Source organism: Haemaphysalis longicornis, unplaced genomic scaffold (genome assembly GCF_048455015.1).
Source record: "Haemaphysalis longicornis isolate Haplotype H1 unplaced genomic scaffold, Haemaphysalis longicornis Haplotype H1 scaffold_9, whole genome shotgun sequence".
Lineage (NCBI taxonomy): Eukaryota > Metazoa > Arthropoda > Arachnida > Ixodida > Ixodidae > Haemaphysalis > Haemaphysalis longicornis.
The window spans coordinates 36581059-36606997 of NW_027526460.1; the positions used below are offsets into that span (position 1 = coordinate 36581059).

Here is a 25939-nt window from a genome sequence, read left to right on the forward strand (position 1 = left end):
CTGCATCCAGGTTCCAACAGACAAGGTGCCTGTGTGTAATTTGAAGAAAAAGGTTTTCACACCAGGGTGAACCTCCATTCTTTTGACGCGCTTTAGCACATTTTGGCCTGGCCCAGCACGGTAATTATATCTATACATACGGACGGGGAAAACAGCATCGCAAATGTCCTTACAGTTTTTTGCGTGTCACAGAGGACAGGTACTCGCCAGAAAAACGTGCGAATAGAAAACGGGCCGTCATAACTATTTCCTTAAAATACCCATACACGTCACCTGGCATGCACCATGTTGATACTACATATTCCGGAATAGCACGCGCCAGCCGTACTTGCATGACAGTCACGAACATCTCGCCAAAACAAAAACCGGTTTACCAGCTGTCGCACATAAAGGTGCGCCGGCCCCAAGCCACCATTTCAGACTCTCCGAAACAGGTTTGTTCTGCTGCACCTCTCCCATGTTGAGCCCCAAACGAACACCGCAAATACCCGGTGAAGCATTTGGACATTGATTCGCGAACAATGCAGTACCTGCATGATATACCAAATCTTCGTTACAAAGAATAAGTTACATGCCGTGGCCCTTGCAAAAATTGACAACCTTGCCCCCTTCCATTTCTCGGCCGTCTCCCTCACCGCCTGTGTCTGGCTACGCCAGTATGGTTCACTATCCCTGTAATATTCCAGTTCAACGCCCAAGTACTTCACTGGAGTGGTGACCCAACTAATATTACACTCTTAATCTGGTTCCATGTAAGTTCCAGTTAAACGGGGCGATCCACATATTTTTATCTGGATCCAAACGAAGAATAACTGGAACGAGAGATATAAGTGGATCTTATCTGGAACTGTCCATTTGTTTTCTTTAGGTTTGTGTTTATTATGTGGAACCGAATAAATGAGGGGATGCGCTGTCGGCCGTTCCAGTTACTGTTCCACTTATGTCCCAGTAAAAATTTTGGACAGTGCTTTTGTATATTTTTTGCTCGTGTCTTGTTCCACATAACTTGTGCGCTGCAGTGAAGTATGCACTGAATCGTGCATTAACTGGAACAATGAACCACATATATATTTGACGCGCTTTGGCGCACAAGCGCACGCACAAGCACTTGCACGCACACGCCCACAGACATAGATACAGACACGAACGCACACCCGCGCACCCACACATACACACACACATGCATGCAGTCACACACGCACACACGCACGCACCACATAAAATTTAATAAACTTCGTCGATATCTATGGAACTGTCTTAGAGCAGTTTACTTATATAAGACGGCTAAGACGTATTTTTAGTGACGTTATTTGACAGAAAACAATATGTCCACTGCTATAACAACACCGTACAAAGCATGAAAGGTGCGAGAAAAGGGTATCTTAGCGAAAATAGAAATTTCACGAACCCCTTTCCGGTTGTCTGCGGCGCTCAGATCGCTTTAGTGAATATCGTCTTTTGCTAATTGCGGACGCGCAGTACGTCTGAAATCACCAATGACTTGAATTTCAGAAGGACCAGATGTCCCCAGGTTCTCCTTCTGCGTTTGGGATAGAGCCGTGGTGGTGCTGAAGAATTCATTGGGCTTTTGTGGATACCTCATAAAGAAATATATATAGTTGTTGAGACTATTGCAAGTTCTGCATTTGGTTCACAAAGCGTCGCAGAAACATTGTTTTTTTATCAATGCTCAGCCATCAGCTCGCTGTGTTGTAGTACGTGCACAATTTTAAGTGATTTACAGGAACGTATGAATGGCTACAATCTGCTGTAAAATAGGTACTTAGTCCACGTTATTTATGCCCTGATGCGGTATATACATAGTGTTAACCGACTGTGCCGCATTTTACACTGCACGCAGCATGTCACGAATGCAGTTATATATGCTTGGATGTTCGTTAGCATTTTTCGTCTCGTGCATGCTATTAAGGGTGACTCACCTGATCCAATTCATATGGGACTCACTAATTCATGACGCAAATTCATGAGACTTACTAATTCAAAAGCACCATGTACCGATGCAAGAAGTTTTACAAATTCACTGAAATGACACTAACGACCTGGTTTGCTTCTTCTAGAAATAAAGTAGACCCTCGTTAAGACGAACTTGGTTAAAACGAACACTGATTAAGAACCACAACATTTTTCTCTTGTAACGTCCACAATGCAATACACCTCCGCTTAAGACGAATTTCGGATAATACGCATACATTTTTACGGTCCGTTCGGGTTCGTCTTAACGGGAGTCTGCTGTATATCATTTCTTTGCAGAGATAAAAAAAAAAACAAGAAGCGTATTCTGGTTTATCCAGTCTTCACTGGAAGGTGCTAGCGGTCTCACCATGCGAGAGTTTTATTTCTTTGTTTCGGTAGAGAAGCGACATATATCTAAAATAAGCAAACTAGGCCGTTGTGAATATCGGTATGTATTCGTAAAACTATTCGTATTGGTGCACGATGGTTTTTAAGTCCGTTGGTCATGACGTAGTAAGTCCGATAGGAATGCTAACATGTGAGTCCCTTTTAATTTCCACAAGCAAAAACAAGAGCCTCTTTGCAAAGAGCGGTTGACTGGGTGAACGGAACTAAACCTAGATATACCACGTGATACCTGCATTATTTTGTATGTATTAATGCTGAAATGACATTGTAATTCCTAATTATGCTGTGCAGTAACGGCAAAAATACGCAGAGTTAACTTGCTGTTCGATTCGATGGTGGTTTATTTATCACACAAAAAAAAAAAAACATACAAAGGGTATATACAGTTGTTGTGTCTTGTCATAGTAATTGAAGTTCATTGAATGACCCGCCTTCTCCAGCTGCTTCACCAGTTGCTGTTTTCCTGTAGTATTGGTGTTCAGGAGGGAAAAGGGCTGGGAAACGGGCCGATGTATTATTACTGACTAATTAGCTGTAAGTAGCTTTATATAACGTGGGTATCTAAGAGCGTCGCAGTATATTTTATTGACTACGGAAAGGCTTGTTGTCAAGAAAAGCAGTAAATGAAGCCACGCCCTTTTGCGTTCATTGTAAACAGTAACGGAGAAATTGTCATCCAAAGTTAAGCTCGGATATCGCACGCACTCACGGCCCTCCACGAGAAACAAGTTTAGCCAGTACTAACGCGCTAACGCGGCTATTATCTGAGCTTTGTTTCGGCCTCAGCGGGCGTAAACGTCCGCTTAGACGCATACGCCCGTTTTCCGAATCCAATAAAGCCATCACGTGTGCCGAGTTTGTATGAGTTCTTATGCGGACGCATCGCCAAAGCCTCCGCGAGAACGAAAGTACGCCGAAGCCATGAGGAAAAGACCGCCACTCCAGTAGCGCATTGAATGCGCATGCGTCAGCAGCAGCACGGCAGAGCTGTTTTTGCGTTGATTCACGGTACAGTGGGGCTGCAACGGGTACGATGACGACGGATGAAAATCGGGACCGCGTCAACACTTTAAACGACAGCAGCGCTCCCATCTTCCAGGATTCCCTCCGCTAATTTCAGGGGGGTAAAGCGAGCTCCGAGACCGTACGAATCGTGGGCGCTGACATGATACAATTTTCATGGTTGCCAGATCAATTGTATTCAGTCTTCTAAAAAGTTGTTCCGTAATTATTTACCTAAAACAAAAAATTGAAGCAAAATAGTTACAAATAATTGCTTCAGTACTTAAAACTAGCTTTATAAAAAACTTTTAGTGTAATTAAGCTCTTATTAGCGGTGAAAGAGTAACTGTGTAGTTCAGTTTTGGTTTCGATTTTCTTTAAGTGTGCTATGAAGTGGCGAGGCCCTTGCGCCTGACTTGCGTAGTGTGTGTGTGTGTGTGCAGTCTTCAGCTCAGATCTGCGTGCGTGCAAAACGAGTACAACTGGTACAACTCGGATGCACGCGCTGAGCAAGTGCGTCCCCGGGCGCTTGCGAGGCTGTCATTCTTTTTTCACGTTAAGCACCCTATCTATTGCCCCTGAACAGACGCCGGAACAGCGATTCTGATCTGACCTTGACTACCGCAAGTTCACTACAGGCTACGGAGTGGCAGCCAGCGATCGTTCCCGTTGGAAGAGAAATAAAAGGAGCTTTTATAATCGTTCGGTTCCAGTTGTTTTATTCATGGAACTTCTTACAGCACTTCGTGCTTCGAACTTTCGCGCAAACGTTCGTGAAGGTAGAACGAAAAAATAGGTAACGAAATGCGGTTTCTTTTTTAATCAGTCAATGTTCTCTCCTCGCGCGCTCTGTGAGGTAAATTACTGCCATTCAATACTGCGCATTCAGTCCCGCAAGCTTTCCCTTTGAAGTGGTGGAAAGCAGCTAGAACTTGACTAATACAGACAGAAAGGAAAACGGGACATGCCGCGGACTATATTTCGCATACTTCCTTGGCATGCATTCTTCCACTCCGTTGGCATGCGATCGACGGCGCTCTTTCGTTCCTGTGCTTCAAAGCGCCGCGACTCACCGGAAATATCAGCGTTGGCCCATGCGATGTCTTTTGTGTGTGTGTCAATATAGGTTTTACATTGAGCTAAAGCCACAGTCAGTTCACTACACTTCGTTTGAAAAGCATTGAGCGACTCGCAAAATGTTACAGAACGGCAAATAAAGCGGCACAGCGCAAAAATGCACGGAGATCATACGGAGATTCATTTTCTGTGCACCCAGTACGGATCAGCTGATTCCTTGGCGTCCTCGCGCATGCGATCAGTCGCATTCGAGCTTGCGCGCAAGTGTTGCGTGAGCGTTGCCACATCTTGCTCAAATAGTCTCAGTACATACAAGTCGCACGTACGCTAAACCGAAAACACGTCGGTTACCTACCCACAGGAGATAAACTACGCAATGCTGTCGACGCCGCCTACACAAATTCCACCTGGCCAGCGGTCCGCCATGTTACAATTTCTCCCGGCATGCTTCGCTAGCCGGACGCGGAAACACCGCAGTAGCACGTTGCCAGATTACAACCCATCGCTTTCGCCGTTTTTAGTAAGCAAAAGCTCATCTGGCAACATTCAAATCGTTGTATCATGTCTGCCACCGTGTGTCGTACGGTTCCAATGCATTGGCTCAGCGGCGCGCTTTCCCTCTAGAGTCAGTATATTATCTCTATGGCTAATTTTACGGTCTTCCGCATGCAGCGCCACCAGTGGCACTCCCAAGCGGGTTTCTCAATTGCTCGCGCGATGCGCCTGATATTTACTAAAGAAATTCTCGGTCACGCTGGCGAGAACCGTTAGCGCCGTTAGCAGTTTAAATGGGGTTGATTGCGGCGTGCAACTACGAATTTTTTCATATCCCTGGGCTGTATTTCCTGCTCGACGAAGTGGAGTTTTGCCAGGAGGCGCAAAAAAGGTCAGTGCTGCTTATTTATGTGCTGGTAACGGTTGTTGTTCAGTGACATCCTTGTTAACTGCGTCCGATAAACATACCGCGTCTATGCCCGTTGTTCGTGTGTCGTTCATGCTTGTGGTCGCGGAGTGTAACATTTTGTGTTGGAGAAACGTTTGCAGCCGTAATTTACCAAAACTCCCGTGTTTGGGGGGTAGAGTCGGCTGGACATTTCTGACTGCGTACGTCAGAAGTTCCTGGTTTGCGCGTTTCATGAGTGGATGTTCCCTTACTGTGTGGCTTTGCTTAGTTGTATATTGACGGTAGCTGTGTATGTCTGCGGTAGCGAATCTTCTCGGGTTAGTCGCTCGCGATAATCGCGCGTGCACACGTGTACAACTTCCAAGCAAGTTTGTCGGAGCGTCCGTCCTTAGATTTATTGGTATTTTTAAAACTTGCGTGGTAATTGCGGCGTTGTGTTAGTCTGATGAGTAGAATGCCATTTACTGTGCTTACCAGACCGGGAGTCTTCGACCTTGCCCGTTGCGCGCAAGGTAGACGCTATTTCGAGTTGTGTTGATGTGCTTTCAAGGCGTCAGCTTACGTTTATCTGTGCAGTGTGTTATGCAGTTCCATGTTTCTTCCAATTCCTTTGACCAATTGAGATGATCTATTTTACATTGCCTGAAGTGTAGACAAATGGAAGGGACAGTGGTTGTCTTAGCCGTACCGCAGTAACAAACGTTTCTTTTGTAGAGGGGAAGAAATATGTGGAAACACGCAGCGGGTATATAGAAAGTGTGCTGCCGTTTCTATGCTGTTAATGTCAGTGGTAACTTGAGACTTCAGGATAATTATCCAATATCCATAATTAGTGGTTGCTACTTCACGAACCGCGTTAGAAATAAGCCACTCTTGCATTTTTATGCCGTCAATGTCGGTGGTAACCCGAGAGTCGAAATAATTTCCGACAACGCTCCGGTGATAAGTTCTTGCATCACTAGGTGCACCCAACATTAACCCATTTTTGTGCTTCCTTGAACTTAGAAAATATACTGCGAAAGCAGATTGCTACATTCTGTATTCGATCTGTGTAACCTGTCCAGATGCAGACTATGGCTGACTGTGGAGAAATTTGTCTCTACACTGGTAGTTTGCGACAATTGTTTTCCTTTGTCTGAAGAACAGAAATTAAAACGAATTATTTCCATCCCTTACATATACCTGTGAAATCATGGCTGTGGCATTCACTGTGGCTGAAGACATCTTCGGCACGCCGAGGCGTCGTCGTGACAAGTGTGACAGATTGTGAATGCATTGTGGAAGTCATAAAGCCACGAAAGAGTGCCTCTTGAGTGTTGCGTATTATACAGACGTTCACCACTCCGCATGGAGCAATGACAGGTGAGCCTAAAAATGTTCAAATATTTTTATATTTAAAATTGTTTCGCCTGAAAACGTTACCAGGGCTCGTGATGCAAAATAAATTTTAGCACAACTAATCAGGCCTTGTACGAGATCTTGTAGTACTCCCTTCTTAGAGGGAAGCGTAAATGTATGCTTCGATATTTTTATACTGTTTTTATTTCTAGGAAATAGGGCGGACCGGGACTTCAAACAATGGAACAAGGAATGCATACTGCCATTTTCTTGGTTCTTGAAGGCGTGTGTTCACCGTTCTTGAAGTCGTGTGTTCAAAAAAAGGAAACACGTGAAAGCCGTTGTACGTGATGAAATCATTGCATTCTACAAGTAAGTACGCACTCTCAGTTCTGGAACTTTGATGGTCCCTTTTTAGGTAGTTGCATTATACGTAATGGCTTCTGAACACCATTTCAGTGACAACTTTACCTGTAGGTGAAAACGACAGTAAGAGATTTTGGGAACACGTTGGCAAAACTTTCCTGGAAAATCACTCCGAGGAGGCCCTGCCAGGAACGCCTGCATCTTAATTTTAGTTGGGTAAGTTGGCATTTTATTTTTGTGGGACTCAATTTATGGTAGTGTTTATTGAAGCTGGCATTTTATTTTTGCGGGACTGAATTTGGGGTAGTTTTTTTTTTGTAGCAAAATCTTACTGTTAAGAATAAATCGTGAACTCCAAATTGGGAAATACCTTCACATTCAGCCTGTTTCGGATGCTGCAACATGTGGACAAAAAGACTATTATTTTGCATTCAAGTTTTGCAAACATTTTGCTTTCACATTGAGAGTTGCTGCTGTGATAATACGGCGCCACGGCCACGCCCAATGCGGTTGCTTTCCAAAATTAGAGAACTGCCATTGACAGTCTGTGCTAATATTTTTTGTACATTGTTAGCAGCATTTCCAAAAAAGAAACCAAGAAATCGCAGATATTTCAATCAATTACTGTGCTATAAAAAGGGTATCCTAAGCAACTCACTCATTTAAAGCCACCGTCTAACAAAGTTTTCTTGTTCCTTCCTTAAAGGTACATGACGTGGTCCAGTTATTCTCGACGTCCAGTTATTTTGAGAGAAGAGAATGGCAGCGTAAATATTGTCTGCAAGAAACACGTCATGGATTTTCTGCCTGCATTGTCACATCAAGATGTGGTCATCCTCCTCGCCGTATATTTCATCTTAATCTCCTGAAACTTATGCGACTTTGGAGAGTTCTTGGGACTTTTGCAGAGAGTTCTTGGCCATTTAACAGTGGCCTGGTGTCATTTAAGTTTAAAGCTCTGTTGAAAGACTCGATGTGGTCACTCTACTTGGGGTTTTAAATAATTGTTAGACGTTTAAGCCTATTCGGAAAGATATGTCGTGGTTCAAATGATTGGTAGATGCAAGCGGCATGTCAACTGCAAAAGTGAAGTCGTGCTTTCCTTTGCAATTTTTCATTATTGGCACAAAGCGCAGGCTGCCTTTGCCGCTACTCTGTTACTCTGCTAATGTAACTAATGGCACTGCACTGTAACGTTTTTATTATTCAAGTGCAGCTCGAAATTTTTTTTCCATGGCAGTGCTGCTGTTGATGGATGCAAACGTGAGAGTAATTATTTACACAGACGGTTTGGGGTTTTATTACTCAATTTTTGTACTGTATCTTAGCTGACACCTAAGCCCTAGAAGAATGCGAAATATACATATTTGGCTTGAAAAAGTTGTTTACTTTGGACAAAGTTGCATTTCTCGCTTGTTAGAGGCAGTGCTTTGGTCGCAAGCATACTGTCGTCATGATAGTAGGGATTGTATAGCACGCAACTGAATTTTACCTCAGATAAATGTTCGGGCCGGAAAAATGCTTCCAAGTTCGCTTGGTAAAATTGGTCACCTGTATGTTTCAACGCTACCTGGCTTGGTTATTTGGGATGTCTGAATTGTTCTTGAGGGAATTAATAACGTCTTTAGAGTTAGGCTGCTTGATAAATTTTAAAATGCGTAACATGCTCCGAGCTATCTGGTTTGTAAAAATTTGTAAGATTCACACTGGGTGTTATGAGCTTTTTTTTGGATAAGTTATTTTAAATAGCTACAAATTGTCGGGGAAAGAACGCGGCTTCAGTGAAAGACTTTTTCAGGGCGCGTATATAGTCGGTTTTGGCTACAGTTAGCTTGATATTACAGTTAGCTTGATATTGATATATGGTGTATGTTTTAGTTGTGCAATAGTGCCACATGCTTCCGGTAATTTTTTCTGTGCAAATGTTAAATTGTTAGTATTGGCTCCGGTGTTCTTTTCCTACACTCTTGCAGGTCTTGTGATAATCCAACCGTGTATGGCTTGTATTTTTGGCTTTTCCCTACAATTTAATAGCAAACTGCATTTTTTGGAACTGGGATGCGTAAACATGGTATGGCAAGCGCTGTGGGTACTTCCGCATTTGCGGTACCTGATTTCATGTCATAAAACAGCATATTTTATGCTCACTGTTGTGTAATGCTTTTTGAGTTACTGCGAGGGTAGATGTACAAGTCTGTTTGTGACGCGGTTGCGCTGAAAGCCATCTTTAGTACCCACGTGTTTTTAGCAAAAAAGAATGGTAAATATTAGCAAAAATGGGAAAATGCCACTTAGATCGTTTTGGCCACTTGATATCGTTTTGGTATTTGATCCTGTACGCTGGTCATTTTCTGCCCAAGTGGAAACAGATATGTCTCCGTATCTCAAATGTGCGCAATAATACGAGCGAATAAAATTTCTTTAGTGTTTTTAAAAGCATTGTATCAGTGCTAATAGTTGGTTTGGTGTGTATTTTAATGCGAGTCTTGTTTCTTTTACATGCAGCCAAAACCCAGAACAGGATTCGGCGGATGAAGCCAAAGTCTCTGTGTGCCGCTCCAGGTATCTCAGACCAACTTTTATATAGAACTGTGCTCCGATAGGCAACTGTTGGGAACTGTCAGGGACCACACTGCTGCGGCGGTTTCTGTTTTCCAATTGTTGGTATCACTGTGGGCCATATGTCAAGGCTGCGTTAGAATGGTGCTTGCGGTTTCCTTCTGATACCAATGCATCCGCCAGCCTGGCAAATGACCTCAGTTTATACCAACAGGAAAGCAGATATGTTGGAAAAGTGGAGTCCCATAGACAGCTTCTCAACGTCTATCGGAACACCGTTTTATATAAACAGCTGGTCTGAAGGTACCTGGAACGGCGCACCGGATAAATCCATAATCATTTTACGTGGATCAGTGTTCCAGTAACTTACACTACCAGTTTATTTGGAACAGTGATCCGTATATTTTTATTTGGAACGCCGATCCAGATAATATAGCTGCAAAAATATGTGGTGCACTGTTCCACTTACATTTTCAGGATATGTGGAACACGGTTCCAAATATATAAGTGGAACTTTTTTGCAAAAAAGTTCCAGTTACTAAGTGGATCTTATGTGGATCCAGATTAAGAGTGTAGCGAAGGTCTGTCTGTATGTCTATATGTCTGTCCGTCTGTCTGTCTGTGACTCGATTCAGCCACCCGGCCAAAGCAAAACAATGCCTGCGCAATAGTCTTATATAGTCACAGCTAGATCTACCCGTCTATGTCCGGTGTAAGGTTCATACTTGTCAACATTGTTGAAGAAGAACAAGACATTACACAAATATGAGACAGCAAATCAATACAGAAGGGATATTTGCAGTGTTCCTTTATAAAAAAAATCAAACATGCTTGCTTTTGCGAAATTAAATACTTCATCAACTGCAGAAAAAGAATTCACTCCGCCGTCGCCTGCTGTCGCCCGCGCCACTATAGCTTCTTGCGCCATTTTAAGAAATCAACCGGCAACAGTTACGCAAGGTTCCCCTAGATAGGTTCCATGTTCTGCTTGCAACGCACGTGGAGTAGGGAAACGCGGCTCTATAAACGTTGAAGTAGGGCGCCTCGATCAACGCGCGTCTTCGCCGTACGGCAGCGTTCGCATCGAGACACCCGGTTTGGACCAGTGGAACGCGGGAAATTTTAAATGATTTAAACAAACATTTCGCGTCTTTACCTTGGGAGGAGCGCGACGCAAGAGGAACAACATGAGAGGTGAGCGGTAAAGCGAAGGGAGGCATTTACTTCGCAAAAGCCGATAAAGACTATCGTCTTTTGACGGCATTTGCAACGAAAGGAGTAGATACGCGGCCAATTTTTTCTAAACTGGCTTTCCACATTGTGTATAGCCCACGTAGTAGTGAAGCATATCCATGTATGGAGGGGGGATTGTGTGTTGCACATGTAGTAGTGAAGCATATCCATGTATGGAGGGGGGATGGTTACACCCTCACTTTATACTCCACGTCACGCGCGGCGTCTCTCTCGCCCCCGTGACACCGAGCAATTCCGCGCCGCGCGCTCTTCGGCGGCCACCTGTGCGGCGCACAAGAGACGTCACTGTCACTTCCCACCAACCATATGTTTCGTTTGTCTGTGCTGTGACGTAGAGATCGCGTCACTGTCCTTATAAATCAACATAGCAAATCCCCTATACAGATAAACATAGTGTCACTGGATAAGATACAGAGTACCGTCACTGAGGCACGCAAGTGAGCAAAGGCGGCCATTTTGGTGTTTGTCAGTGTTGCCAGATTTCCGCTTCTGCGGCCTCACCGCTAACTTTGGCGGGGTCTTTTGTAAACACTGCCGAAGAGGCAGTAACACGGCGTCTTCGGACACACTTCTGCAGCTGAAATGCTGCAACGCGCGTTATCTTTGGTTGGCGTTCGGAACGACGCCAGTCACGCGCAGCCACAGAGCACGGAGGACAAGCTGAGGCTACCACAGTTGACCGACAGAAAGCGCATGAACAACAAAATGGCGGTGCCCGTGACCCGTCGCAGTGTAAACAAATGTCACGAGATGCGAACTGACCATTGATCACGGCGGCGGCACGGAAGACAATCGGAGAAAAGAGGGCCGATACTCTGTAACCTTATCTAGAGACACTAGCTAAACCAAAACTTAGCCAATCCTACCGGAGCGCAAGCTTAGCTAAACTTTCCTTTTCACAACATGAAAGGACTCTGTTTGTTTTTTTTTTCACTCAAATGGTTGTGAAAATTCAAGCAGAGGACCAAAATTTCAACTCAGTCACTTCTCTAACCGGCAGCGACCGTCACTGACATCGCCGTGTCTTCCGCTGCCCTTCTTCGAACTTTTACCGCCGGCGTTCCTCAAATCGCGGGCCTCGCCCTGTGCGTGTAGACGCGTGCGCGGAAATGACAAAGTGAGCGAGACATCTAATCCTTCGGCCAGCGAGCAGGAAGCGAAACCATATTCGCATTTATAAATCCCCCTCACTTCTCTTTTTTTCCTTCTCGTGGAAGATTGCCGTAAAATTCAGCACAGCGTCCGTCTCCCGTACAGCCCCGTATATATTTTTTGCTTTTTTTTTTGCCCTCCAATTTCTTTTTTGTGTCGTGCACCCTTTTTTCCCTCTTGTTTCTTTCCCTCGTTCCCGCTTCTTTTCACTTCGCCCCGTTTTAAAACTCGGGAGGGGACTTCGTGCACGCCATGGAATTGCGGCCAGTCACGCCAGCCATATCACGTACCGGACTTCCCTACCACGGCCGCTGTCTGTGTCCCGGGCTCCCTACGCGCACACACACACACACGGTGGCCTATAGGGAAGGCACGCATTTTTCTCATTGTCTTTTCTCCTTTCCCTTTTCCTCGCTGACCTCCACTGCAGATGGTGCGACTTTTCTATCTAAACAGGCGAGGAGGACAAACCGTCACAACAAGAGTGGTTGACACATACTATATACGTGTCTTCAAAAGCACGCTGTGTTTGCACGTGCATGATAAAAATTAATGGGGGGGGGGGGGGGGCAGTGTTACTTTGTGTTGCTTCTCTCGCAGTATGTGTGAGTGATTGCGTGATAGAATGTAGCGCATCGTTAATGCATATGGTGCCCGAACCAATGTGCATGATACGGTATACTGGTTATAAGCTGGCCCTAATGGAAATTTCGATCGCAATAAAATAGTGCCCGGCTGATAGGGATGTTGTAGTCATTATCTCTTCACGTATAACTTCAGCTGTTGGCATGGCAACACCACCACATGCACCTGTAGGCGTTATCGAACCGCCTTGGTTGTTGACTTTCACTGGTGGCGCCGTAGCTTCTTATGCGTTAAATGTGCTCTTGTGTCAACTATAAAGACATCCTTATCATCATAGTCATCAACATAATATCTTAATCCGTATCCGATGGGGCCCTGCCACCATGGTCTTCAACTGTTCCTGACATGTGCAAAATTCGCCAGGGTAATCAGTCTTCACATCTCCGTTTGGTTACTTCACAAACTCGGTTCCCCGCACCGGCAGCGGTTATAGCGACCGTGACACAGAGAACAGCAAACTAATGACATATCCTAGCTTCTGATATCCTTGAGACAAAGCGAAAAACAGATTGATTGATTCAAGGTCGTTTTTTGAGTAAAATACGTGATTGGTGACCAGACAGACAGACAGACAGACAGACAGACAGACAGACAGACAGAGTGTGAGTGAGTGAGTGAGTGAGTGAGTGAGTGAGTGAGTGAGTGAGTGAGTGAGTGAGTGAGTGAGTGAGTGAGTGAGTGAGTGAGTGAGTGAGTGAGTGAGTGAGTGAGATCGTAATGCATTGTTCTGTAGGCTGGCAAGATAGGCTGTCATTGTTGGGAATGTCTGTCATGTGCCGACTATCCCGCATCCGTGCGGAGTTGGGTCTGTGGGACTTTTGTTAGACTGTTATGCACAAAAGCACTCACCCCTGTTGTCGTCCATGGCCACCTTCGAACTGTCCTATTTCCCTCTTCACCCCTTTGTCCAATCAGAGTACATATCCAAAGTGTCGGACTGGTCGGCACACGCAGCTTTGAATTCATCACACTCATCACCCTCTAATCCCAATATCAGTCCACAGGTTAGCGCATACATTACGTTGGTAACCACGAATATAGCGCGCTCGTACCCTTTTGAGGAGGTCATGGGTGCACCTTCTTGCTGCCTTCTTGCTGCCTGCTGCCACAGGCCGCTGCGCACGCAAGATGGCGACGCCCTCGAATTAATGGCCTATGTGTCGGCGGCCTCCAGTCGCGCAAGCAAGATTATTTGACGTCGTAGAAAAGTTGCCTGAAAGTGACTGACGAGTCGCCACTGCTTAACATGTTTGCTTCAATATCTTCAGTATTGGTTTGAAGTTCGCGGTAAAATTGGTATCGTTGCTACGGGAACAGAGTAGTCTTTTTGATGAACCAAATTTCTATTTTGCCTTCAGGGCCCCGTTAAACGGCGTTTCGAACGCAAAAACAAATTTGTTTCAGTTTCCTGCTACCTCATTTTGCTCGCACCCGTGACTCAGTTCTCGCAAATCCACTGACAAGCGATCAATTGATACGCGAGTTCGGATGTCGCTCCTTAGCAGCAGGCGAGAAACGCGGGGCTCAACTGCTCATTCCTGCGGCGAGACTGCGGCGAACCGCAGAGAACAAGGTATAAGGGGCGTAGCAAAATATATTGCCCACACGTCCAGCTAGTTTAGCCTCGGGTGCGGCGAAGTCAAATAGATCGCTGGCGGGCCGCCGGTAGCATCTGAAAGAGGCGCGCGTTTCGGCGGGGAGAAAATGCCCCTCACAACCGGCCGACTGAAAACCGGAGAAGGTGTACGGAATACTGAAAAAAAAAAAAAAAAAAACTAATAAATGGAGCAAAATGAAAGAAACACGAACTGAGCGGAGATCCTCTGACCAGGAGGTGCCATTTAGCCCACGATGAGTGCTGCTTCTGCGCCGGCAGGGGGTCGTCGCTTTGCACTAAGCGGCAGCTTTTAAGAGCGGAGTATACGTCTCTGGCCCGCGAAGAGCCGCAGCGTGCACGGGAACGATGTTTTGGCGATTCATCTACTTTTGCTTTTTGTGCTGGTCAGTACGCATGGGGCGAAGAAACAAAGCAGGCAGCTTTGAGGTCGACTCGAAGCGATCGAAGCGCGGCTAAGCTGAGGACGGTGTGTTGTAAGCGGAAAGAGAGCGCAGGCACAAAATTGTAGATGCAATGCTCAGCCGCCTGTGGGAGCTGGCTTAATTGTTTGTTGGTGACTGGAAAACGTAAAGCCAGGCCTTCTGGACTAAGGAGGCTTCCCACACCCCTTCCCCTTCCCCTGTTGCTCCAATAAACGTTCACCACCTGTTATAACATTTGAAATAGAGAACAGAAGTGAAGGCCATCATTGGGATTCTGGTGACATCAATGTGTGGGCATCAGTTTCGACCCTTTCGCGCGTTCTCGTCTTGAGCGGAGTGGTGCGAGGGACACCGTTTGTGCCAGTGTTATTTCATTGCGATTCACACCGTAGAAAGTCAGAAAGTCTGTGGTGGTTCGCTTAAATGTGCTTCTCACCTGTAAAAATTGTAACAACAAACTAGCACTTCTTTACTTTGTTTCTGGTTCGGGTAACACGTTAGTTTTATACGGAGATAGCGCAGGACATGGCAACACTTTTCTTTTATTTTAAGATTAGGAATATTGTACCTATTCCCTTTTCTCAGTAACGCCGACAACGCCTTATTATATAGTCATGATCCGTGAGCTACGGGTCTTCGGACTCGGCCCTCGGGGCTTAGTGTTAAATTGTACACACCAACAAACCCTGAAGTAAAATAAGAAAGGAAAAAAAACTTCACCTGGCTAAACAAACAAAAAAAAAATCATGCGCCGCTCTGTCTACCGACGACGATGGTTGGAGGCGAAGCTTTCTCGTGGTGGATTCTTTGGTTGGCCAATCCCACACTGCGATTGAGTGCGTTCTAGAATACCCACAGCAACTATCGGCTATGCAGCTCCTACGCCTAACGTTTGAGTTTGGGTGTACGGCACCTTATTAAGAAGAAGAGAAGTACCTATCCTACTCCACACAAGGAATTAAATGCTATAGGAGCTCAAATCCTGAGACAAATACAAACAAACACGTACCCACATAAATAACGACTGACAAAAATGTTATCCAATTCCTTCCAAGAAACGTGCACAAAATGCGGAGAGATAGCCGCGCTATTTCACGCAACCTGGGCGTGACCGCGCATCTCGCTCCAGGAAAACAATAGTATACAGATTAATCCTATCGAAACATGGGAGGCAGCCCTTACCAGCTCATCTCTCGAGGATCAGCTACATCTGAACCTGAGAGCCAAGGTGGGAGCCGTTGCATCTGGAATCCCTGGACGTCGGGCCCCACCCATGAACTCCCTCTCAACTTTTCACCCCCGTCCCCTTCCCCTTTCTTCTCACAATAAAAGTTATTCTACTACTACTACTACTACTACTACTACTACTACTACTACTACTACTACCACTACTACCACTACTACTACTACTACTACTACTACTACGGCACCTATTGGTACCTGGTGCTTAGCGTTCGCCTCGACCATGTCTAAATGAAGCAATCGGATAGACACCGGCTTCATAACGCGAGGGACCCAGATTCGATTCCGGCCACGGGAAGCGCGTTTTTTTCTTTCGCTGCACCCACGATCATTCTACACCACTACCACCACCACAATCATCATGATCACCAACAGAGAAAGCTGGCTTTTCTGCTGGCTTATTGGCGTGCAACGGCATGAGTGAGGACACTAAAGCTTTCGCTTTAATGAACGACGACGCATATAGCAAACACGTCGGTAGCTGGAAGTGGGGGTGTATTTCCAGGCGAAAGCGGAACGCAAGCAAGCTGAGCGATAATCCCAGCAGGATGTCCCTCGCCAAGTACACCCACAAGACAGCCGCTTTAACACGAAAGTGTTTTATTCCAGGATGCACGGAGAATTTCCCTGACGTCATAACCGTCACGGAAGTGACGCCAGTACAACCAGACAAGTGGCCTGTAAAGGGTGCACCCCCGCAGACAGGGCCTTCTTGCGGGGAAGCAACCGTTAGCAATAAAGAGTACTTAAGGTAGTTCGTTTTCGGGTTTTATATTTTAACACGAACGTGTTTCATGCCGCGATACACCAAGATTTCACTGACGCCCTATCCGTCACGGAAACGACGCCAGTACACCTCAGCCGAAGCGACCCGCCAGCAGAACGTCCCTCGCCAAGCCCGCCCACAAGACAGCCACCGACCCGCAAATCATGCTCAGCTGCAGATTTCGCTGTGCATTTCACTTTCGTGTTTTACCGATTCCTATGACAGAGAAATCAACCACAGTTTTTTTTAGAGAGAAGCTTTCTATGCCTCACTGATGGCATTGACGTCCGAGTCAAACACAGCGCAGGAAAGCCAACTTTGAACATACTGCAGGAAAGCCAACCTTACACAATGGATTTCACGGAGGGTGCATCAAGCATACACCACATAAAATAATGGGATGTCTTTGCACGCCTAACAGACCTTTACTAATACGGGAAAATAGTGTGGCAGTACGCACGGTTACCGATGATGATAATGAAATACATTGACTGGACATTGGCTGAGCCGAAGTGGACTTTGGCTTTAGACTTTGCCAGCTGGGCTTTTGGGTTATGGGAGAGGGGATTTTGGACCTGGGAGAGAAAGCTTGGTGTTTTAACCGTCTTTCTCTTTAAAAGAAGGCTTTGATTTTTTGAAGCTGTTACTCCGTGATTTCGACTCGAAACATACTATGTGAACGTTGAACGTACGTACCCCTCGCGCACTACGTAGGCAAGAGGAGCGCCCCCCCCCCCCCCCCCCCACTTGATTTCCGGTTCTTGGAGTGGACGGGGGGGGGGGGGGGGAGAGGAACGGCAGAGGCCACTGACTCTGGTGAATCTTCAGAGAATGGCGACCGATAATTATTTGTCTGACGCAAGGTGTACAAAAAAAGCTATACGCGGCTATCACCATTTCGCAATACCCCTCAAGGAAAACTGAAATGAACAAAACATTCTGGCAGTTATGTGAGTATGTTCACTGCCTCCCGAAGTTTTTTTTTCTTTTGAACCTATTTTTTTTTTGTTAACATTTTAACCTTGACTTCTTTTTTCTTCTTTCGTGCTTGCCCTGTCCTCTTTTTGGAGCCCGTTGTCCGAACGATATCCTCACTGCTCCCGTTCGTTTGCTCGTTATGCCTGCCCGCTCTGTGTGCTTTCATGCGTTCGCTTTCCTCAGCCATTTTCGTTACCACCCGGAGTGTCGAGCCAAGCACGGTGCTGCGTAGCCTGCCTCTCTGCTTCATTAAACTTCTCTCGAACCCGCATAAATGTGCATACAGACGTGGCAAATTGCAACAAATTTACTCAATTTGCCCCCCCCCCCCCCCCCCCCCCCCCACTTCTTTGTTGAGCAGGAGATGAAGTAACTCCGTTCACGCTGAAGTACTCATTGGTCATGACAAGAGAATCACACATAAATGTTTCTCGAGATTGTCTTCGAGTCGGCCTAATGCCCTTGACACAAAATTGACCGGTGTTGCAATGCTTTGTGCGCACTTCAGCTCCGCGATTAAATTCCTCTTTAAAGCCTCGCCAGCACGCTTTAATGTTCTCCGTCGCATACAAATAGGCGTACAGTTCGAATTGCCGAGGACAGCCATAAAAGCAAGACCCTCTTCAACTACATACTCCCCACCAACGTGACGCACCGTAACCATTGAAATCACTTCTCTTGTTGCTCACACACACGTCAATGAGCGACACTCGTGAATTCAGCGCGCGTCCGGGCCCGTCATACCACCACTGAAAACAACTGACGTCAGAGCTCTTACACTCGCTTCGAAAATCGCCACTGCGAAAAGGTTCATCCGATTCGCACGAATTCGCGAAACGCAGGAAGTGTTGCTAATATTTCATTTTATACCTGCCCTTCGGCGTGGGTTTGCATATTTTGCGAGCCCCGATCTTGGAATCGTCATAACTCGTTCCCCCGCGCTTCAGCGGCGTATGCAAGCTTCCCGGAAGGCCATTGAAACAAAGCTGTCGAAAGCGTAGTCGAAATGGTGGCTGAGGAATATTAATGGCTCCTAGAGCAATTCGTAGGCGTCTGGGAAACACAAGACGGGGGATTTCTGCATAGGCGCATGCGTTGCGGAGCCCCTGGGCAACAATTATTGGTGCATGCTAGCCCCTTTCAACTAATCTTAAAAGGGTGGGTGGAAATGTCCGGTGCAGTTTACCCACACCAGCTGCCCTAAATTCCTTCTGCAGCGTTTGTTTAGCGTTCGATCGCTCAAAAACAGGGGTAAAAAGATATGCAGAAATTCCTAAAATGGCCTACTAATGCGTAAGCGTACGTTGCTTATTTTCATTTCGAGTGTTATTCCTCTGACAAACACATTTCATGTTTATCAGTTTCTGATTTCCCTCTAGTTTGTGTTTCCGAATGTTCCCTTTGAGAAACTGCCTTCATTCGCATTATTATAGCAATTAAATGTGTTAACTTCGTCAATTATGCATTTTCTTGTGTAGATACAGAGCCTTGCCTGTTTTGGTGGTGTGTGGTACTATAAGGAAAGAATGCTTACGCATTAAAAACTTTCGAAATACGTAACTGTTGAAGCACGTTATACTTAGGGTATACGTTTTCTATCCAGTAAAATAATGAATTTGATTCACTGTGAAATACTTAAATATTAACGGGACGATGCTCACCCATTCGAATACACACAGCAGTTATTAGCCCATGAGTAATACACAGTAATAAAGGTATACAAAAAGGTAACAAATATTGCTTTTTTAAGGCATGAAGTGCACTTGCAGTACCACACCCGTTTAAAAATGTGCGCGCACGCGCCTGCCTAGGAATTTGTGCCCAAAATAAACTGCATTCGCCAGTTCGCAAGTTGACAGGAAGGTAACCCTTTCAAAGTGGGAATCAAAACAACTCGGGCATGATTCTGTGTTCATGAAGAAGTGAGAAGTTTTCTACAATAAAAGCTGCATGAGGTATGCAGGAGGAAGAAAAAGATTTCAGGCCATCTCCAACGTGAAACCTGGGGAGAGGTGAAGCATGCAGTGTATAAGTGTATTTTTGGAGCCTTGGTGTTTTTGCCAACGGAGATGCAACCGTTGTGTGTGCAGGTATACAGTTTTCATGTAAAAGTCTCGTGTCTTTGAAGCACGGAACGACGTTGGAAAACGAGTGTTCCGGTGTGTTCTTTTAGTAGGCGTTTTGCCCAAGGAGGGGAAACGTTCTAGCGTGAGGCGTTGGAAAACGAGTTAGCCGGTGTTTTAATACCGTGATTACATTAAACGACGACGATGACAGCAGGCGCCGACATCCGGAACCCCTAGGGGCTTCGCCCCTAAAACATTCATCTTGGTTTCTGTCGGAAAACGCGGGAAAAATCCTGCCGCCCCTGCATCAGGCCTCTCGCGTTTACAGCACACCTGTACATCTGAATTATCTAAATTAATCCTTTAGGAATATGGCATGGGCGTGCTCTGCCTCTGAGTCCCGATTTCCCTCACAATTAATGTCCACAAAGCATTTTGTAGCTGATGCTGACTCGTGAATGTAAACCCTCACTTGTCGCCAGTAGCGGTCCCAGAGATTGGTTTTGGAGGGAGCGAATATATTTTTCTTTCTTTTTTTTTTTTTTGGGGGGGGGGGGGGGGAGGAGGGGGGCAAATAAAGAACCGCCACCCTCCTCGCACCAGTTTTTCGGAGTAGGTGATAACCATGCCGGCGTGCGCGCGTATGCGGAGCAACCCGCTTGCGCTCAATCACTTAGCGGCACAGTGGTCACAGTGGTTTTTGGCCCCCCTTAGGCGGTACAACGGGTGGCTCGAGTCCACATTTCTGACAGTCGCAACACGTTTGCGACCTCTCACAAGTGGGATGCTTAAAAAACAAAAAAGTAAAAAGCTGAGGACCTCTTTGGGCGGAAGGGGGGGGGGGGGGGGGGGGGGGAGACGATCGCCTCCTTCGCCCCCCCCCCCCCCCTTCCCTTGGGACCGCCACTGCTTTTCGCCCTCGCAGGGGCCGCCATGCGACTCAGGAATACTGAAGAGAATATACAGGGTGATCAAAGTTAGGTCGACAGGCTTTTTTTTTTTTTAATTGGGCGCTTAGTTGTGTGTGAAGTCAGTAAAGTTATGAACCCAGGGGGACACAGAATGAGGTGGTAGCTATTGATGTCGGTGGCTTAATTAAGTAAAATTGCATAATTGACTTTTTAGTGGCTGCAGCAAGCAGGCATGTTAGTATTGAAATGTTAGACGCAATCGTGTTTCTACGCAGTTTAATTTCACGGAATTCTTAAGGCGCATCAGTACTCTGCGAAATTTAATTGCCGTTCCCATGATTGCGCATGCAAGACAGTGAGGACCAGCGCAGAACTCCTCTCTTTTATTTTGTGCCGGCTGTGTACGGTGTTTAGTTTGACAAGGCATAGGCCAAGGAGGTTAAAAAAAATTGCATTTTTTTTAAACCTCCTTGGCATAGGCAAAGTAATAACTGGCACCCTTTCAGTATTGGCTGGCGTTATCGCAGTCTGCAGTACTCGGAATCGCTTTTCAAACAGAACGAAAGGGAGGGGCTTTGCGCCGGTCTTCGCGGTCCAGCATGCGTAATCATGTGAACGGCAATTAAACTTCGCACTTCAATATCTCGGAGTAGGAATGCGCTAGAAGAATTCTGCCAAATGAAACTGCATAAAAACACGTTTGCGTATAACTTTTCAATACAAACATACCTGCTTACTGCATCCATTAAAAAGTTAATTATTCAAATTTAGTTAAGACACCGACATCGATAATGACCACCTAATTATGTGTCCCCCTGGGCGCATAACGTCACTCCAGAGGTGGTCTTCACGTAAATCTAAGCGCCTAATTTTTAAAAACCTGTCGATTTTATTTTGATCACCCTGTATTTTATTCATATATATCTTCCAGGCACTTCTCAACCCTTAAACTTATTGGCTCTTGGGTTCGTATGAATCGAGCGGGTGCTAAAATTTTGTAGGTAATGGGCCCTTTTAAACTGCTGGGTAATGTAACAGCATGGAAAGTTCGGCGAATTCGTAGGTGCTCATCTTGACGTTGCAAACAGACGAAGAACTGAGGAAGAAAGAACGGTATGGGAGCTGACTCGCTACTGTTCTTTCTTCGTGTGTTCTTCATCTGTTTGCGCTGTACCACATCGAAATGATGTCCTGACTCTGAGTAATGGCAACGGTAAAGGTTGGGTCATAGCCTCCTGTATAACCGACTGTGCCTGCTCTATCGTTCCGAAACCCATTGGAGTATACCGTTCACTGTATACGGGCGCCAAGTTCCCAGATGTTTCGATGGCCATGCCGATGCGAACTGCTGTTTCAAACGGAGGTCAACTGAAACGCACGTCGGCGTCGTCGAAGGCGTCTTCCAGCTAAAAAGTCCGCAAAACGGCGAGCTTGGACTTCATGAGCCAATATTAAAGACCGAAGCTTTATGCGTTGCGTCGCAGAACTACTAAACGGCGTTCAGTGTACTGTTCCCGCCGGCACGCTCGCACTTTTGGGTTCACTACGCGAGTTTCGCAACAAAATGTATACATGCATCCTCACGGCTGTCACTGCGATAAGAGCGAATTAACTTTTCTCCCGCTCTATGGGAGTTGATAAGCGAAACATAAGGATGCTTGATTCGGTGTTTAGTGGTAATTGAGTAATACTAATTAAATTTTGTTGAAAGAAGTCCAAACAGTTAAGCTCCGCTTTTTTACTTACGACTCCATTCAGTCTCGTTCTTCCGCTAATATTTTTTTTATGGTCACCGATAGGGTACGCGCCCCCTCCCCCCCCCCCCTCCCCGCCTCTATTTCTCTGTCGCCTCTGCTCCACGAAATAGGGCCATCGCGTATGTAGTAGATATATTGACAACGCGTTGGTAACTGGCAATGCCGGGCTGCTCCGCAAAAAATGGCGACTTCAAGCTTTAGCTCAAGGCGATACTCAGTATTTGAGGGCCCGTATATAAGCTTATGATAAACATTCAGCATGCACTCAGATCGTTTCTCGCTCTACTTCTCCCCGCTACACTCATTCTTGCCTCCCCAATCACATACTGAATAACCGATCAATTCCCAATGGGTCACAAACTGATCTCACCCGTAACATTTCTGGCTGAATCGAGTGAGAAGCAGAAAAAAAGCTTTTGCGTTAAATTATTTACGAACGAACAAGGTAAGCCGCGAAAGACCATCTCTTTTGTAATCACCGCTGTCAAGTTCTAGCGTTACCCCAGCCACATACTAGATGGTTTTGGCCTTGTGAGTTCGTATACCTTTTGTTAAAACAGCAATTGACCGTCAGTGCTAGAGTCTTAACCTCCTTTATGCAACACATATTTTTTGTTTGCAAAGGGCCTTGACAACTTTTTTTTTTTAACTACCCATTGTGTCCAGGTGTGAGGACAAATGTTGACCGTGCCCTCTCCAACACAGGAGAACCTGGGATTAGGGCACCACCAGAGAGAACGGCGGAATTTCTGGCACTGAGCAGGCACAAGGCGTTATACAGGAGGCTATGGTTGGGTGTATTTTTTAAGTGGTAAGTTGGGTCAAAGCTGCGAAGCTTTAAATAAATTATATATAAATAATCTCGGGTTATCTCCACTACCGTGAAAACTGAAGAGGGGTGAAGCATGCAGTCCGGTATCCATCAGCGATGGATATCTTTTAACAGCGCTATTTTATTTTTAATTGCTATTTATGGATAATTTGTTAGCATATTTAAATTGGTGTTCACTGGAGCAGGAGTGGTATTTTCTGGCTGTGGTATTTTCTGGGGGCGGAATTTTTTTTTCGGGAAAGCGTCTTTCAACTTCGCTATAATATGCGTCTTAAACTGCTTTTTGTTGGGAGGAATCACCGTCAGGGGACTTCGAAATTACTTCTAGCAAGCCCGTAAAGTACATTTTCACCCACCTTGTCCTGGGCAGCCTCCAAGGTGTCCACCCCTTAAACCCTCCCCCCTGTGCCCCCCACCCCCCTCCTCCCGTTTCCGAAAGGCCAGTCTGGATCCGTTCCTGGCCCGAACGTTAGGCGATATTTAAAACCTGACCATGCCATGCTGCAAGACAAAATAATGCGCTAAGCTAAGGTTTTTCTGCCGCTCATAAGCTAACCCGACGACTTCGGAGAAATTAACCGCAGCGACGAACGCGCGCGTCGTTGCGTCTTCACTCATCGAGACCTCACAAAGCGGCGCCGTCGATCCGAAGAGCGTCCGCAGCGGACGACGGAGGAACGCGGAGCGTCCGTTCGTTTGGCCCTCCGTCGCGCAGATGGCGCCAGGCTCCGGCGCCCGCTCCGCTCTCTGATTGGCCCCGGCCGGGCGCGCCTCCTTCCTCTGGGCGCCAGACGAGGCGGGGCCTGCGCAGCGCTCCCCCTCGGAAGCGAGCCGCCATCAATCAGAGTCGGCGCCCTGCGTTGCGTGCGAAAAGGGGCGAAAAGACGCAAAGAAGCAACCACCCACCGTCATGACAGGCGGCCGCCGCCCGTGTGCCCTGTCGCGGACGCCACCCGACGCCATGCCGCCGTTCGTCAGCTAGCGACGACGCGTGCTGGTCCGCCGACGGTGCCCCCCCGGTCAACTTTTTCCTCGTGCTGCTTCGATTCCCCGCCGGCCTCGGTGAACGGCAGGCGACGGACGACATGGGACCGCCGTACTGACCGACGAAGCGTGCCGCCAGTACGATCGCTGCACTTGCCAAAGTTGGGTGACGTCGCTTCGGCCGCCGGCGAGAATTGTGTCGACTGTTTTTCGTTTGTTTGCCTTATTTTGTTGTTGCTATCGGCCTACCTATCCTGCTGTGACGCGCGCGCACGGCTCGGCTGTGTAGTGCCGACGACCAGGGGACAAGATGAGCCACCTGAGTGCGATGTACGCCACAAAGCGGCGCCGACGGAATTCTAAAAGGTGAGTGATATATTCGCTGCTTTTCCTCCACACGAAACCAGTTGTCTGCGATGTCCAGAAATTGCCCGTATCCGCTCCATGACACGAGCACGCGACGATGAACCCTGTTCACGAATGCGCATCTGTCGATTCTGCAAATAGTATACGCCGAGATGGCACAGGGTGAAGTGACAAGTGAATTCCGTGACAACGCGGCTCCAGCATAAAGATCTGATCAGTGCATGCTGGTACGTTTCCGCACGATAACGTTGCGCACCCCTTCAACACATGAGCATGTATTTGACGATTCTCATAGCACGCTTGTCAGCACGTCGAGACATGACGTCAAAGTGACGTCGCCCGATCGTCGCGCGGCAGTGTTGCGTGTGAGGAGGGAAAAAACGCGGCAAAGTGGTGGTGTGCTTGAGTGTGACGTGACCACGCATGCTCGCGTGCATGGTCCGCTAGACCGATCATCGTGCCCCCATGCACGTCACATCCTTGGCACCAGATCGTTGCCGTGCGGGGGGGCGTAAGACGGTGTGCGTGTGCGTATGTATACACCTGTATCTTGTGAAGCTCGGTGCCATGAACGGAGGAGTTTGCCGAGCGAAATTGAAAAACGATTCGAGGGTGGCAGAAATTACGCTCATTCACGTAAAAATGAAGGCGTGGGGAAGAAGAGAGAAGGTGTGGGAGGGGGGGAAAGAGCCCCACAGCTCGCGAGTCGAGTCTCGGAATCACGCGACGCGATCCGACATCGTACATGCTTCTGCGCGCGAGCTTTACGTGACGAGACATCGCGTGTGAGAAGGCTGCTACAAAATCGCGACGTGCGTGCCGGAGTACGCTTATAACGCCCCGCCGAGTAATATGCTCGAATATAGACATTTACAAGCATACCGACGCATTACAATACACAAATACGCCAAAGTGTGTTCGGCATTTTCATGAGTCTTTTTTTTTTTTCCTTTTTTATGACCAGCTCTATTTATTTTCTCAATTTGTCGAGTTCGGCCTACGTCGGTATTCGTGTTGGAGACCATGCTTACGCTGCAGCCGATCTGAATCTTCAGGGATGCACATAGGAAGACGACTGTCGGGAGCCGCAACAACAAACGTGTATTGCTTTTTTTATTATAATTCGAGGTCTAGAACAATGTTTTTCCTATTTGCAGCATATATTAAGACTTCACAGAAAGCAGCAAATCTATACGTGCAGTCAAAGAGAGAGAGAGACAGATTAAACCACTAATTGCTGCCCTTCGTGACCTCTACTACGGTAACTCTTCCAGGTTGTAGTTGCGGTTCGCACATCCTGTTTTTAATTGCTCAATTG

At 46.6% G+C, this 25939-nt stretch overlaps 2 protein-coding genes and 1 long non-coding RNA gene across 3 annotated transcripts in view; 2 read left to right on the forward strand and 1 right to left on the reverse strand.

Moving 5' to 3' along the window:
- Nucleotides 1-25939, reverse strand: part of LOC144152669 (uncharacterized) — a 539910-nt gene that overhangs the window by 351200 nt on the left and 162771 nt on the right. The window lies entirely within an intron of this gene.
- LOC144151974 (uncharacterized) lies at nt 5131-10198 on the forward strand. The gene is made up of 5 exons (XR_013319023.1): nt 5131-5347; nt 6586-6727; nt 6916-7075; nt 7163-7285; nt 7776-10198. It is a non-coding gene; the product is annotated as an uncharacterized LOC144151974 (long non-coding RNA).
- The window catches only part of Ss (aryl hydrocarbon receptor spineless), a 160725-nt gene continuing 158911 nt past the window's right edge, over nt 24126-25939 (forward strand). Inside the window, exon 1 of the mRNA XM_077683628.1 lies at nt 24126-24621. Coding sequence (XP_077539754.1) covers nt 24566-24621 — 56 coding nt within the window. The 5' untranslated portion in view covers nt 24126-24565. The remainder of the gene's footprint in view (nt 24622-25939) is intronic.